Consider the following 15,878-nt stretch of genomic DNA (forward strand, 5'->3'; position numbering starts at 1 on the left):
CAATCGTTAGACTCGCGTTGCATAAGTTTTAAGTACGTCGAAATACAAGGGTATGCGGTTAGTGAAGGCTTTTACTCCAGTACATTTTTATGCAGCATAAAATTTTCATCTAGATCTAGCGTTCTTCAAGCGTATACCTAATCGCTACACTCACGTTATACCTACGTTACAAGCGCGTTTCTAAACACTACAGATAAGTTTGAGACACGTTGTATACGCCGGGCGTGTTAAAAATTCATGTACGCTGCCAACACGCTAGTAATTTTGGATGCATTCAACCTTTCAATCATATCTGTAACGTGTGCCCAACAAGCTTTAAGCGTGTATTGGGCGTACGAGAAGAGTACCTAAGCGTTTATCGGGCGTTCTAGAAACGTATGTTGGCGTATGCCTGGCGTTTGTCTAACGTAGATGGAATGCACGCTACGAGGGAAAAAAGTTTCTTGAACGTATTTGAGACGCGTCCCGGTCGTATCTTGGACGTTCAATTATTGGGTGTTTGTTTCAAACACATCTGCATACGTTTTATTAAATCAAACGACCTTGTTTTCAACGTGCTTGTGGCGTATGTATTACGTGCAGAAATATGTGATGAAAGTTGTATAAGGGCAACGGATGGATAATTCTATGCAGTTTGTCACTTTATCCGTTATTTCAGGGAGAAAGGTGCAACGTATGTATCAACTAGAACCATTTATAAAGAATAATAATTTATTGTTTGATCTCTAAATCAAAAATAAATACCGACTACCATCAAAATTTTCAAATCAACAGAAAAAACACTGCCCTGGCATTAACAAAGACTTCTTAACCAGAGAAGATATTTATATAAGATCAAAATAAATGGAATCTTGTAGAAAAATATTTCGTCTTGCATGTTATATAAAAATATACACACAGAAAAAGGTTAAAATGAAATGTTATGGCGTTTCTAGTGCTAATGCAATAACTTTAGTCGCATAAGAAAAACTCACGATCGACTCTAAGTGTTCAGGGAAAGTAACAGTTACGATCGACTATAAGCGATCTGGATAGATAACTATTACAATCGACGAAAAGAGGGGCGAAAGATTCCAGAGGGACTTTCAAACTCATAGATAAAAATAAATTGACAACGCCATGGCTAAAAAGGAAACAGACAAACAGAAAACCAATAGTACACAAGACATAACAGTGAAAACTAAGTACTAAGCAACACCAACCCTACCAAAAACTTGAAGTCGGATCTCAGGTGCCCCGGCAGGGTAAGCAGATCCTGCTCCACATGTGGCACCCGTTATCAAGCTTTCATAGTAAGTAACAAGTGTATTTGTAGTTTCCGCTTAAGCACGCGGTACCTGTCTTGGCAAAGACATAGATAAACAGACAAACAATAGAACAATAGAACACAAAATTTACAATTTAGTTGTAGCAATCCAACAATGGGTTGTTAGATTCGTCTGAAAATTTTAGAGCAGATAGAGCTTGACCTGATGAACATGTGCCAGATTTGCTCTAAACAGAAACATAAAACACAAATTCATTATATTTACCCTAAGGATCAGTCAGCTTAAGTTTGGTTGGAATTGATTCAGTAGTTTCAGAGGGGGCGATGTTTGAAATAGTTTACACCGGACGGACGACGGACGACGACGAATGCCAAGTGATGGCAAAAACGCCCATTTTATTTGGAGCTAAAAAACAAATTGAGCCTCACCCAACATAATGTTTGGTGAACTAAAATATGAAACTATGGATTACTGTAAGACCATCAACAATGAAGTAAATCAATACCGCTTAATTCCGTAGTCAGATAAAATGCTTTGCCATGATGAAATGTGTAACAAATAAAACTACTTATTTAAGACGCAACATAGCAAATACTAGTAGATCCATTGGTGGCCTTCGGCTGTTGTCTGCTCTATGGTCGGGTTGTTGTCGCTTTGGCACATTCCCCATTTCCATTCTCAATTTTATTAGTAAGACAGCAACAACTTAATTTTAGGCTTCTGACAAGCGACAGGCACATAATGACAGTGGCGGGACCATACCCGTTTGTGCGTAATTAACCCTTAACTAACTTGGGTCAACTGTGAAACAGAACAATAGAACAAAAAGTTAAAATCTGTTAAAACAAATATTTACTGAAAACTAGTCCAAAGCCGATACCAACTTATAATTCAGTTGGTTGACCGTTATGGAATAACCGTTTCACAAATGATATCGAATATGTTCCTTACGTCGTAACTACAATCCCCTTCCCTTTCATAAATGTGACCTACCTAATTAGACTATTTGCCGAATTTGTTATGAAATGAGCAACACGACGGGTGCCACATGTGAAGCAGGAACTGCTTACCCTTCCGGAACACCTGAGACCACCCCTAGTGAGGTTCGTGTTATGTCATGTGTACTATTGTTTGTCTGTTTGTCTTTTTAATTTTAGCCATGGCGTTGTCAGTTTATTTTCGAATTATGAGTTTGACTGTCCCTCTGGTATCTTTCGTGCCTCTTTTATAAATGTATCCTTCTCTCACTCTAAGGTATCAACCAATAGACATCCAATAGATATATCGTAACAGTTTAATAAACACAATGGTTGCATGACCTTGTAAAATGCCAAAATATAGGCACACAGCATATACATACTGTAGGATCATAAGATTCAATAAATGTAGAGCAACACATATTTAGTTATGTTATAATATATCAAAAACAAAATCAATATTAGTACCGATTATGGAACCATTTTCAAAGATTATAATAAGGCATTAACATGTTAAGTGTTCAATCTTTAACGATAAGTTTATGCAAATGTCCAATGAAGTAAGGTTGATCATATCGTAATTGACGGGCTCTATAAATAATTAACATCGGCGTAAAAACTGGAATTTGATGTCCCGTCGTATCTGGGGGCATTTGAAAGATTTTGATAAAAGGTCTAAGATATTTTTAAGAATTCCCTTACTATCCAATTATACGTTCATTGGAATCTAAATGTCACTACGCAAGGAAAGCCTAACACCATATAAGAATGGACCAAATGGACATCAACGTACAAAAAAGGAAAAGAAAGAAAAATAGAGAAGGGAAAATCGGCTCTTTTGTGACACATTTTAGTATAGAGTTTCCAGTTTGAAACTAAATTAAATTAGGCCAACTATTCCTTTGAAAATGTAAGGAACTAGTAATTTATAATTTGCTTCGAATAAAGAGAATTGTATTGAGGGTAAAACGAATCAATATTCTTAGTCAAGAGAACAATACTCGGGAGAAATTGGTACTAAACACAAAGCAGGAGTGCTCATTTACACAATAACACAATTACAGTTGCACGGACTCACACACACACACACAGAGTGTCAATGTACAGAGAAATAGGTAGCAATCTCAGATGATTTTGTTTTTTTCTTTATTAAATTGCAATAAAATACACAAGTGGAGGAATTATAGGGCACACCGATAATATAGGGGACGGCAATAAAAAATAAATACGTACTAAACACAAATTGCAATCACTAGAAACAGGGCTCAGTCAGGTCCCTTTAAACCGCCTCTAGAACCGCCCCTTTTTTATTCCCTTTTCTAATGTATCCTCAATACCTGCAGAATAAGTTACATGTAAAACAATATATTATAATCATGTAAAAACAAAAAGTCTATAATATAATAAAAATATTATAAGCGTTATTGAATTTAATTTCCATCGCGATTATCCCCATGGACAGCAAACCTGTGCGATACTCTCTAACGAGTACGTCTGCCCATTGACCGTTATTTCATGGTTTAGATTGATTCCGTGGGCCATTGCTGCTTGTAGTTTAGCACAGTAAACTTTGAGTTCTTCAGTTGTCATTCTCTGAAGCCTTGCTATTTCTTCACTAAGAACTCTATCTAAGGTAGCCCTTGTCTCGTTACTATGGTTAATATATTTTGCATAGTCAAACAACTGATCAAGATACTGATTAGACAGAAACATGAGATAGTCCCGTTCGACAAGTTCAAAGTTTGGAGGTGGTTTTATTTCCCTTTTCGTCAAAATTCTCCTCTCATTTACATGGTTGTCTCTTTCATGACCGTCGTTGAGTATGTGGTGTACTCGCGAGTGGATTCTGGCGAACCATGTTCGAACAAAGTCAGTGACGTCATCTGAAACGAAAAATAAAAACAGAAATAATAAACTTCTATTATGCAGAATGAGGAAATATAAACATTTCATAAATGTCATGTGTCCTTAGTACTTTTCTGGATTCATCAAATTCGATTATTTGAAAGACCAGAGAAGTACTGAAATAGTTGAAGAGCTATATGAACTTAAAAACATACAATCAAATAGCCAACCCATTTTAGGTCAACTTTGCTTCAGAATAGTTGCAATCATGAAAAATTTAACATCGATTTAATTCTACCATGCAAGTCGTTCTCCTTGAAATTCAATCCAATAAAGGGATAATGGTTTATGTGTGCTTTATTCAGAATACTTAAGTTTGATGAATTTCTTAAGTATCTGTAAGGAAAGTATACGAAAGAATCAGATTAAGGTGGTACCTAACACTACAGGGAGATAACTCTGTAAAATCAGGTAAACGCTTTAATTACCTTGTGTTGTTTAGGGAATATGTATCTTCTCGATTATCAAAATAAGTGCTTGTCAAACTGCTATATAACCAGTGTATTTTTTTTTTCTGATAAAACAGTTGGTTCAAATTTTTTGAATTTTTAAAATTTTTGTTAAAGGGTCAAAGTAAATACTTTGTCAAAATTTTATAAAAATTAAACGAGCAAAATTTATTTTAGTTAAGGTGTTGGGTACAACCTTAATCGAGGAGATTTGTTCATCTCGCAGTTGTTGTTATTAAATATATTTGTTTCTGGTGGAGAGTTGTTGAATTAGCAATACTACCAAATCTTCATATTTTTATATGTATAAAAATTTGAAAAAGTAAGAATATATTCTAAAATAGATAATGATAATTTTTCAGTGCGAATAATCTTGACATTATACATGTTCCCGTCTTTGATAGTTACTATTTGACGTAATTTTGGAATTGTGTGGCTGATGATATAGGTGGTCGTTACCTGAACAACACACCTGCTCTCACCAAGTTCAATGCTTACTATTGTTCCACCCTCCCGATGATATTTGTTTGATTTATACCTAGACTAATGAGGTTTATTTGACATCGTTATACTATGTTTATAGTAACATTACATGCTACAGTTAAACAATAGAGTAGTTAAAACGTGGATATAGATTTATAAGGGTACGATAGCACCTACGATTTTTAGTTTTGTAAATAACAAGCAAAAAATCGGGTGTTGATGGTAACAATACATTGTCAATGGAAAATGATAAAGTATCGATTGAGTTTCATGGCACACTATTCATATTTGATCATTTTTTGTTTGTGGACGCTGTGAAAATGATCCATCATGATATCTTATTTTGAAATCTACAATTGTAACCTCACATGTAAATAGTTAATTGGCTGAATAAGCAAATTTAGAAAAATAAAAATATTAACAATCTAACGTGTTTTTTGGACGTTTTTTGGTTTTTTTTTTTTTTTTTTTATCTTTTACTTAGATATTTATCAGCTTGAAAGACATTTGTTTTTTAAAAAGTAAAAAGATGATATTTTGTTTAACAGTATGGCTAACATTATGCTTGCCGTTAGTTTTGTACCTTACAAGATTGTTAAAGTTTGATTAGAGCCGAATGGTCACCAGTACATGGTCAAGACTACAATAGCTGACGGGTGTTTTTGTGAAAATACATTACATTGTTATGTCCAGCAACAATTATCACTCATAACAACATTGTCAAAATGGTAACCCCCATAATTATCCACCAAATACCTTCAGAGTAAAAGCCGTGAATAAAGACATAGAAACTGGAACTTGCCCCCGCTTACATAGACAACACAGACCTAATAAAATCTAATTACTGTTAAAACAAAAGCCACCATAGAATACCTTGATTGGGCCGCCTTGATTAAAAAGGATTAATGAAAATATTCATATAAATCCATTACAAAACACCACCAAGCCTTTGAATGTTTTTATCTATTGTTATTAATCTAGGAGACATTACACTGCACTTTTCTTAATCATTTTATTCTTATTTTTTTTAAAGATGCGTATAATATTAGTATAAATAAGACATTTTAGTTTATGATTTAACATAAATTATGAATTGATACTTATCGATCAAAGGATACTTATTCAATTAAAAAAAACATAAATCGTTTGTATTTTCTTTTGAAATGCCTGTAGATATCGTAATTGTTTTTCATGTCCTTCATTTTGATTTGAAATCATATTATATTCGTTTTATAAAAATGTAATTCATCAATATGAAATAATGTCTCGTTTAAAATATATTTGTATGTAACAGTAAATTAAAGGTCTTTTTACAACAACAAAAAACAGCATAGTTTGACCTACAATATTAGGCACATCGTAATTTTATATAAATCACTCTAACCATATAAAATTATGAAAGCTACTTTGTATGAACGAAACATTACACATTTTATTACTTTTAAATTATATGCATTCAAAATCTGTATACTATAGTCCAGAAAATAAAAATATCACTCAGACGGTCATAAAATCGCTTTTAGCTCTGACTGCCATCCTGACATCGAATATATATCGAATTTTCATTAAAAATGTGACTAAGGCTGCTGTATCAATTGTTAATGAATACTACATGTCTTCGTATTATACAGACAAAACTCCGGGGTTCTAAACTAAATATTTACTAATATACAGTATTTATACATTGCTGAAAAAGTTATAAAAGTTTGTTAGTATGTCAATTATCTGAAATACCAAGTTTATAAACATAAAAATAAAGAGATTAGGGGCGGATCAAGCCTTTTTGAAAGGGAGGTTCCCGACCCAGGATAAAAGGTGGGGTTCCAACCATATATCCTATTCAAATGTATTGATCGTTCCCGGCATTGTGAAATAACATCATTATAAAAACTGAAAAAAACATGAAAAATAAAGATTTCAAAGTTACAAAAGTCTGCACAATTCTAACGGTATAAAAAAAGCCCCAGTCACACAGTCACGTTTCAAGAGCTACGTTTTACTACGTTTTGAAAGCGTAGCGAAACGGGAACATACGTAACGAGGCGTATAGAAACGTAGTGATCTTCTGTTCAAAACGGGACCTGCCCCGTATGTTTTAAAAATTCATCAACAAACGTAGCGAAAATTGAAACGAAGTAGAAACCTAGTAAATACGTATCAAAGCTTAGCGGAACGTAACAAAACGTGCTAACTACGTATCGAAACGTATCAATGCGTGGTGCAAACGCGGGTCTACACGTACTTATACATGACAAAACATGATAAGAACGTAGAACAAACCTAGTAAAACCTAGCTTTCAAAATAATAGGACATTTTTATTCAAAACGTAGTTGAAACGTAGCATTTTAAAACGTAGTAAAACGTGACAGTGTGACTGGGGCTGAACGGAAATTCGAATGGAATCAACTAATACATCATTGACACGTAGAACCTGGTGAAGTGATCATGTCAGTCGTCAAGCGTAATAACCTTGCTGAAATGATTGCTGAGTCGTTTATAAATACCACTTTTAATCAATTCGCCAAACTAATATAAAAGTTTTAAAATAAAAACGTTTTAAGAGCATAGATATAATAAAAATAAATAGAAGTAATAGAACCAGGGCTGATGAAACCACCACGGACCAAGAGTCCGCCAATGGCAGAAGCGACCACGTGTTAACGTTTCTGAAATAACTGTCAATTTATGCACTAGAAAAACTAGAAAGGCCAATAAAATATAGGATTATATTATTGATGCCTTAAAACTTGCTTTCGCACAATTATTTAATTTGATAGAAATAACAAACAAAATGCACAATCTATTAAAATATCCAATCCATGGAAAAATCAGTTTCAAAAAAATCTTTGATATCTATAGAACAGAACACCAAATTTTAGATACATATAAATCAAATTTGAATCCCAAATAACACCGTTCCACAGAAAGTCACAGGTACTGACACGTGGGTACTGATTACTGATATAATAAAGATATTCAGCATTGGACTTTTTGGTCGACCGCTGTACATAAATATGTTGTTGGTTTTCGAAATGACTTCGAACTTATTCTTTACTTACAATCAATAAGAACGAACTTATATGTAGGACTTTTTTCGACACGTTTGATTGCACTATTGCTAAACTGTAAAATAAAAATTGTTGAAAAGACCGTTAAATCGCGAACAAAGTACGATCGAATGTAACATTTTATCTTAGTTCATTCAACAAAAGAACGTTGCGGTCGATAGAAATAAAAAATATCCATATATAATACATGGTATAATAATCAAATTCTAATAACGAATTTCAATTGCAAATATATTGTTTTTAAATTGCATATTAGGCCTTCGCAAGGGTGGTGTTGACACCCATTAAAACATTAAACTGTAAAATTTGTATTATAAAACGTATACAGTTTAGATATTCTGCGTCATCTAGTTTAGAATATGTATAAATATAAGTTTTGTATCAACAACAACAAAAATGGTTAAAGTTCCCTTCACCTTCATAATCATATCTTTATCATAATTATATTGTTATAAAGGGTCAACATTCTAGCTTAGGGTCTTCTTATTGACATCTTCCTAATGTTACAGCAATCAATGGCTACACACAGATACATATAGGACAGTAATCGATTTGTTAACTTATGTATTTGACTGACAACTCTTAATTACCTATCAAAAAGTCCATTAAAGTCATATGAAACTTCAAATTAAAAAAAAATATTTGAACATGTTTTATATACTTGAATGGCTAAGTTTCACATTTTTGTAAAAGGAAATACTTTTTATATTACCAAAATCTTCAAAAGTGTACTTTTATTCAAATTTATTGTTTTCCCGTATACGTATTCGCTGTTATTTTCCCGTATGTAGTGACATTAACTACGAGACTTCACGACTTGTAAGAACTTTGGCTACCGCACAGCACAAACCGTGATGAAAGAATGTATAGAAACGTTCACTAGTATGTAAACTTGGTAAAAAGAAATAAATCAGTGATTCTTAATGAAACAAATTTAATACAATTAACCATGATAAGGAAAAGTTTGATTTACAAATGGGAACCTATGAAAATATGAAAAATAAATATGACTCCATCAATCATCTTTGTTTTCATGTCTGTCACGTGCTTTGTGTTGAATCACGATCCGGTAACTTCGGCAACACACTCCAGTCGGAAACCCGGTTGAAATAGAACAAAAGAATTGAAGCTCTTTGTTAGAGAAGGCGATACATGTGTACTGTATTGTTTACTTTAGTGACAATAATTTTAAAAGTTAATAGAAACAAACAACATTGCAATTTTCTTCTCAATTACGAGGTGTTTTATTTTAAAAACACCATTTGCATAAGTTTTCAATTTATCTAGTACATAGTTAAGCAGAACAAGTAGATTTCAAGTCGACGACATGGGTATCTTTCAAGTTGGATGAAGAAAATGCATAACCTCTGATTTTTTTTTTTAAATACCACAGCCGGAAAACATATCAATCTATTAGTTCAAAAATGTTCGTGTCTGCCCTTCCATTATATGACTCAAGAAAAAATTCCAAAAAATAAGTAACAATTGTATCGAAAAGAGAAAATCGAGTGCACCTTTATGTTAGGGCGTGTTTGAGTTGAATATTTTGTCTTGATATCGTACAAAATAAGATTATTTCATACATCGTCTCGCTTCAGATTCTATTATTTTTTTATATCAAAGCTACAGATTGACTTTTTAACACAAAAAAATAACAGTACTAAAAGATGAAATATTTGGGTCAAGTGAAATACATATCTAATGAATCACAAAAACAGAGAAGGTGTGTTCGAATAGCCATTTTTTTTAGTGAAAGTACTTGACGACAGTCTTTCAAGTTGGATGATGAAAATGCATATCTTTGAAAAAATATAATTTTTGGTGTGTGAAAACTAGGGTTTCTGGTCTTTATACACTAAAAAAATCTAGTCTGCCCTTCCACGAAATTTTTAATTAGAATTTTTTTTAAATGTTTATGAATTTTCGAAAAATCCACCTGACAACCGATCAGACAATAGTTTTAAGTTGAATCAATGCAGACAAGATCATTACCTGATGCTCATTAGCTAGTTGATACATTTGTCTTTTAAAATACAACTGACATATAAGGGTCGTAATGGTGCAAAGTGGATAAATTTATCGGTTTCCATGAGAAAAATTGATAGCGCATCATCCCTACAATGGCTTCCATTTCTACGATTGTGAAAATAAACTGGCGTAATGGGGAGATAATTTTGACGAAGTAGAATCCTGACTGACTCGAAAGCTAATTAGCTGGTATCAGCAATCACTGAATGAAATATCATTTGTTGATAATTCGTCATAAAATTGTAGTAAAAAAAAACGTCCATACAGAGCTTAGTCTAGTATTTATATATATGTTGTGTCCCTTGGTCCAGTTTCACGAAGCTGTCTTAGGACTAAGACATGTTTTATGATGGTCTTATGACATATCTTAGTCCTAAGTGGATTTCACAACGTGGTCCTAAATTAGGACATCTCTTAAAGTTGGTCATAAAGTTAGGACTACACGAGAGGTGTCTTATGATGGTCTTAGGATAATCAAAAGTTTATTTATATAAACTACACTAATTTTTTATATTAATTTTGCAATTAATCTTGATATTATATAATTATCTATTCTCCTTTTCCTGTGTATAAATTTAACTTTATAGATTGACGGATTATCATGATTTGTCAACAATGAAAATACTATATTTAAGAATTGAATGCTTCTTTTTGTAAATTTATTGGGTGGTAAAAGCGTTGACCGAAGTACATTTTGTATGAAGCGCGGAAGCGCTTCATTCTAAAAATGTACGCACGGTCAACGCTTTTACAACCCTATAAAGTTTCAAAAAGAAGTATTCAATACTTATGATTACTTTTTTTTTAGCTAAAATCATGAAAACACGATTTTTATCCAGTCAAGTTTATTTAATTCACCTGTGCACTTTTTTGTGGGACCTCGTGTTATCATGCATAATAAATGTTATTGTCTGATGCAATTGTTTACGGAATAACATGTTAGCCAATCAGAATAACGTATTATAATGAAACTTACATCTAATGTAATTATATTGATATAAAGAATGCACGAGTTTATCCTTTTACCTTTTATAACCGATACAGTGGAAAATGAATCCAACTCACTTTTACAAAAAACAAATGTCATAATTTTATTCTTTTTTTTTTTATCAATTTTGTAATAAACATTTCATATAAATATATTTGTGAATTATTTATAATAGATAATTATTATATAAATTACCTCTTTTTTTATAAAATTTTCTTAGGATAGCTTCGTGAAACCGGCCAAAGATGTACGTTTGTACACATTATAATTTGTACAGGGATTTTGTACAAGCTATAAGTTTTTTGACACACTTTTTTGCAAGAAGTGGTGAACGTTTATCTTTTAAAATGTACCTGAATAGTTTAAATTAAATTTTATTTTTCTCTTTATATGAAAATCATTTTCAGTAAAAGTCTCTTTGTGTTCTTATAATGCTTTGTGTATCAATGTTATTTATTAAAATTGAGAATGGAAATGGGGAATGTGCCAAAGAGACAACAACCCGACCATAGAAAAAACAACAGCAGAAGGTCACCAACAGGTCTTCAATGTAGCGAGAAATTCCCGCACCCGGAGGCGTTCTTCAGCTGGCCCCTAAACAAATATATACTATTCAGTGATAATGAACGCCATACTAATTTCCAAATTGTACACAAGAAACTAAAATTAAAATAATACAAGACTAACAAAGGTCAGAGGCTCCTGACTTGGGACAGGCGCAAAAATGCGGCGGGGTTAAACATGTTTGTGAGATCTCAACCCTCCCCCTATACCTCTAGCCAATGTAGAAAAGTAAACGCATAACAATACGCACATTAAAATTCAGTCCAAGAGATGTCCGAGTCTGATGTCAGAAGATGTAACCAAAGAAAATAAACAAAATGACAATAATACATAAATAACAACAGACTACTAGCAGTTAACTGACATGCAAGCTCCAGACTTCAATTAAACTGACTAAAAGATTATGATTTCATCATATGAACATCAGGCACAATCCTTCCCGTTAGGGGTTTAGTATCATACCATCATAACATATATGAGAAGAACATAACCCGTGTCATGCCAACAACTGGTTTTTTAATAAATGTGTTTAGTTCCGATGCAAAGACCCTATAAGTGAATCAATATTAACGCCAAAATATGCAATCTTTAGTGACCTGACAACAGTATCGTAACTATATCCCTTCTTAATAAGTCTATTTATAGGTTTTGTTAGTTTTTGAGGTGAATACTGACACCTTTGTGCTTTATAAAGAATATTTTCATAAAAAATTGGATGTGAAATACCTGAACGTATAAAAAGTCTGCATGTTGAGCTATATTTACGAATGATGTCCTTATACCGATGATAAAATTTAGTAAATGTTTTGACTAGTTTGTGATATCGAAAACCCTGGTGTAATAATTTTTCAGTAATACATAAATTTCTCTCGTTAAAATCTAAAACATGGTTACATACACGAGCGAATCGTACAAGTTGAGATATATAAACACCGTAAGATGGTGACAAGGGAACGTCACCATCTAAAAATGGATAATTAACGATAGGAAATGAAAAATCATCTTTTTTATCATAAATTCTAATATGACGTCCTTATTACGCTTTGTAAACAAAGCCGTGTTCTAATGAGCACAAAATATGTTTGACACATGCGCACAAATTTACTGTTTATATTAAAGTGATTTCCATCGTTATCCTATACAATATACACATTCAAGTAGCTTACATAAACTTTTATAATATATGTTATATCGAACAACATATATTTACCCTACTCGTATTTTTTAATCTTATCAAACATGAAATGTAATGTACAGACTCCTCGGGGAGGAAACGGGAACAGCTGAACATTTTTACGGTATTTTCTTACGCTTCGACCTATAAAAATACTGTATTTGTCCTATTAGAATCGAAATAATTCCTTCATGTCATGCTCTATGCTCATTTTAACATGGATAGGCATTATATTTGACAACATTTTACACCTCGCTAACGCTCAGTGTAAAATATCGACAAATATAATGCCTATCCATGTTAAAATGAGCATAGAGCATGACATGAAGGAATTATTTCTTAATTTTAGTATTCAGCTTTCCGTTAGTGATATAGATATCAAGATCGAGGAAAGGACAGTGGTCATTGTTAGTATTAGCTTTATTTAAAGTAAGTTCAGCAGGATAAATTTCTTTAATATACATACTGAAGTCGTCATTATTGAGAGCCAAAATATCATCCAAATATCTAAAAGTATTAGACTGTATCATGTAGTTTAGGAAATATGAAAGAAATGTTCGAACCAAAAGACTGTGTGCTTGCGTCATCTATTTGTATAAAGCTGTTCACAAAACCCTGATAACTTGTACAAAAATCTGTACAGTACACATTTTAATTACATTACAATTTGTTCACAACATGTACATTCGTCTGTTTAATAGTTTAGATAACATTAAAATTCAATGAACCTAATTTCCTCTGACTTTAAGATATATAATAGTAACTATTATGTAAAAGGTTATCGTTCAGTTTGATGATGTACATGTATGTAATATTTAGAAGTTAACATTTACCTCTATACCATTCATTATACATGCAGATCAGTGTCGTTAGTAATTGTTTGGTTTGAGTCCGAATACTTTACTACTAAATTTTGCACGATATAAAATTGAGAATGGATGATACAAATACATTTAGAAAAGTAGATAGTACCCTTTTCAAGCAGAACTTAACTTCTTTACATACGTGTTGTATTGATAAAATTGGAGTTCCTACACATGTACAGACAAAACAAAAATCTGAGCTTCAAAGTTATTGTAAAACCCACCTCTTGATACAATATAACATATGATCTCAACACCAGTTTACAGAAATAGTATCTTCCAATGAGTGCGATATTACAACGCAATTGCAAGCCTATACGATTTCATAGATGAATGTTTCTGCTTGCAAGCAAGCTACCGTTAGCAACACGACGGGAGTCTCCGTAGTGGACCAGTAACTGCTTATTAATTAGGAAATCGTGGATTAAAACTGGTTTTATAGGTAGCTAAACCTCTCACTTATATATCAATGTGGACTTTCTTATTTATGTATAATATGGATATCTCCTTTTGTATGTTATATTTTTTTATCAATCATAACAAAATGTCGTGTCAAATATTTCATTTGTTGTTGCTATTTTTAGAAATATTGATTAGATATCGTTTTAATATACAACGCAATGACGATGACATTTACATCACTGATTCGGATTATAAAAGACCTCTTAAAGTTTGCATCTTTAAAATTCTTTATTGGTATAGTCCGAAGTTCGTCACCAGGTTGTCTTTGACTCTACCATAAAAAATCGAAAATAGTCGCAATATTTGCCTCGTATGATGTCCCAAGATTTGAATATATAATAACTTCGACATATCAATGCAAATATTTGTGTTTTTGTTAAATAGGTCTGATGGCAAGTTATAGGTTAAAGAGATTAATATTTAAAAGGTCATTAGTGCGTTCTAGTTTTTTATCGGTCAAATATAACTCACCAAAGGAGTTGAACAGGTCCCGTCCGATAGTTTCCACACGTCCACCAGTTCCGGTTCTTACAGGATCCCCATAAACAAAGGCTAAACTAAACAATAACGTTATCCAAACATTCCTATAGAACACCATATTTGTTACTACATAAGTATAATGTCCGAAAAGTAGATAATTTGTCACCTAAGATAAACCAATTGATAACAGCGGATAATTGGAGCACCTGCAACCTAAATGTCACGTGTGATATCACCCTAATTCGATCATTCATTTAATTGAACTTGGGTAATGCATATGAAGCAACTTTTTATGACATGTAGTTTATAAAATGATATGTTGGGTAAATGTCAAAACAGCAACCCAATAAAGAAAATGGACCCACTAATATTGCTAAATACTGCTTAAATCGAATACGCAATACCTTAGGAGATCTTATGATATTCTGTTCCAAATAATACATGAATATTTTTAATGTTATTTATACTTTAAACATTAAGTTCTGTCTATCCTCTTGAAACATCTATTACCGTAAATCGGCAAAGGCTATACGTGTAGATATTGGGATGATATTGGGATGTTCTTTATTTCATTTATGTTTGGTTTTTGTAGAAGATAAAGACATAACACCTAAGTCAGCGATAAGTTGTTCAGCTAGCGAAGTGCTACTCTAGCCGAGTCGTTAAAGCGCTGACTTGTAACAATCCTTAAATAATATAAAGATATAGAAATGCCCAGTGACCCCCCCCCCCCCCCCCCCCCCTTATATTGTTAAACACTGTGCTTGTTGTATTCTTGTATTTGTGTTGATAGATATTTTTTTTGGTTTATTTTTCTTTTATAACATTGTGTCTTAATCATATTGAATCACTTGTAATCATTTGTATGTAATTAATGTTGATTGTTCTGCTCCTTGTGGGCGCTTTGATTAGCAATAAAATATATTTGAATATTTGTAACAGAGAGGTTTCATGTTCGATTCCCGGAGTAGACAAAAGGATGTAGTATAGAGAATCTTGGTTACTGATATATAGACTTGCTGGCTTCTGACTTATACTGTCAAGATACACTTAACTATATGGCGAAATTCATGTTTTAAATTAATGTTTCTTCAGATACTGTTTTTTTTTCTCTTTCTATTGAACATCCATGATCATATTTGTTCATCCTCAACACATACCCCCCTGC

The 15,878-nt window shown here is 32.6% G+C and overlaps 1 protein-coding gene across 1 annotated transcript; it reads right to left on the reverse strand.

The window, feature by feature from the left end:
* Positions 1-3,374: 3,374 nt before the first annotated feature.
* Positions 3,375-14,931, reverse strand: LOC139511211 (uncharacterized). The gene is made up of 2 exons (XM_071297789.1): positions 14,702-14,931; positions 3,375-4,128 (listed from the first exon to the last, which is right to left on the reverse strand). The coding sequence occupies exons 1-2, from the start codon at positions 14,826-14,828 to the stop codon at positions 3,692-3,694; spliced, it is 564 nt and encodes a 187-aa protein (XP_071153890.1). The 5' UTR covers positions 14,829-14,931; the 3' UTR covers positions 3,375-3,691.
* Positions 14,932-15,878: the final 947 nt, after the last annotated feature.

The sequence above is a fragment of the Mytilus edulis genome, chromosome 2, assembly GCF_963676685.1.
Source record: "Mytilus edulis chromosome 2, xbMytEdul2.2, whole genome shotgun sequence".
Classification (NCBI taxonomy): Eukaryota; Metazoa; Mollusca; class Bivalvia; order Mytilida; family Mytilidae; genus Mytilus; species Mytilus edulis.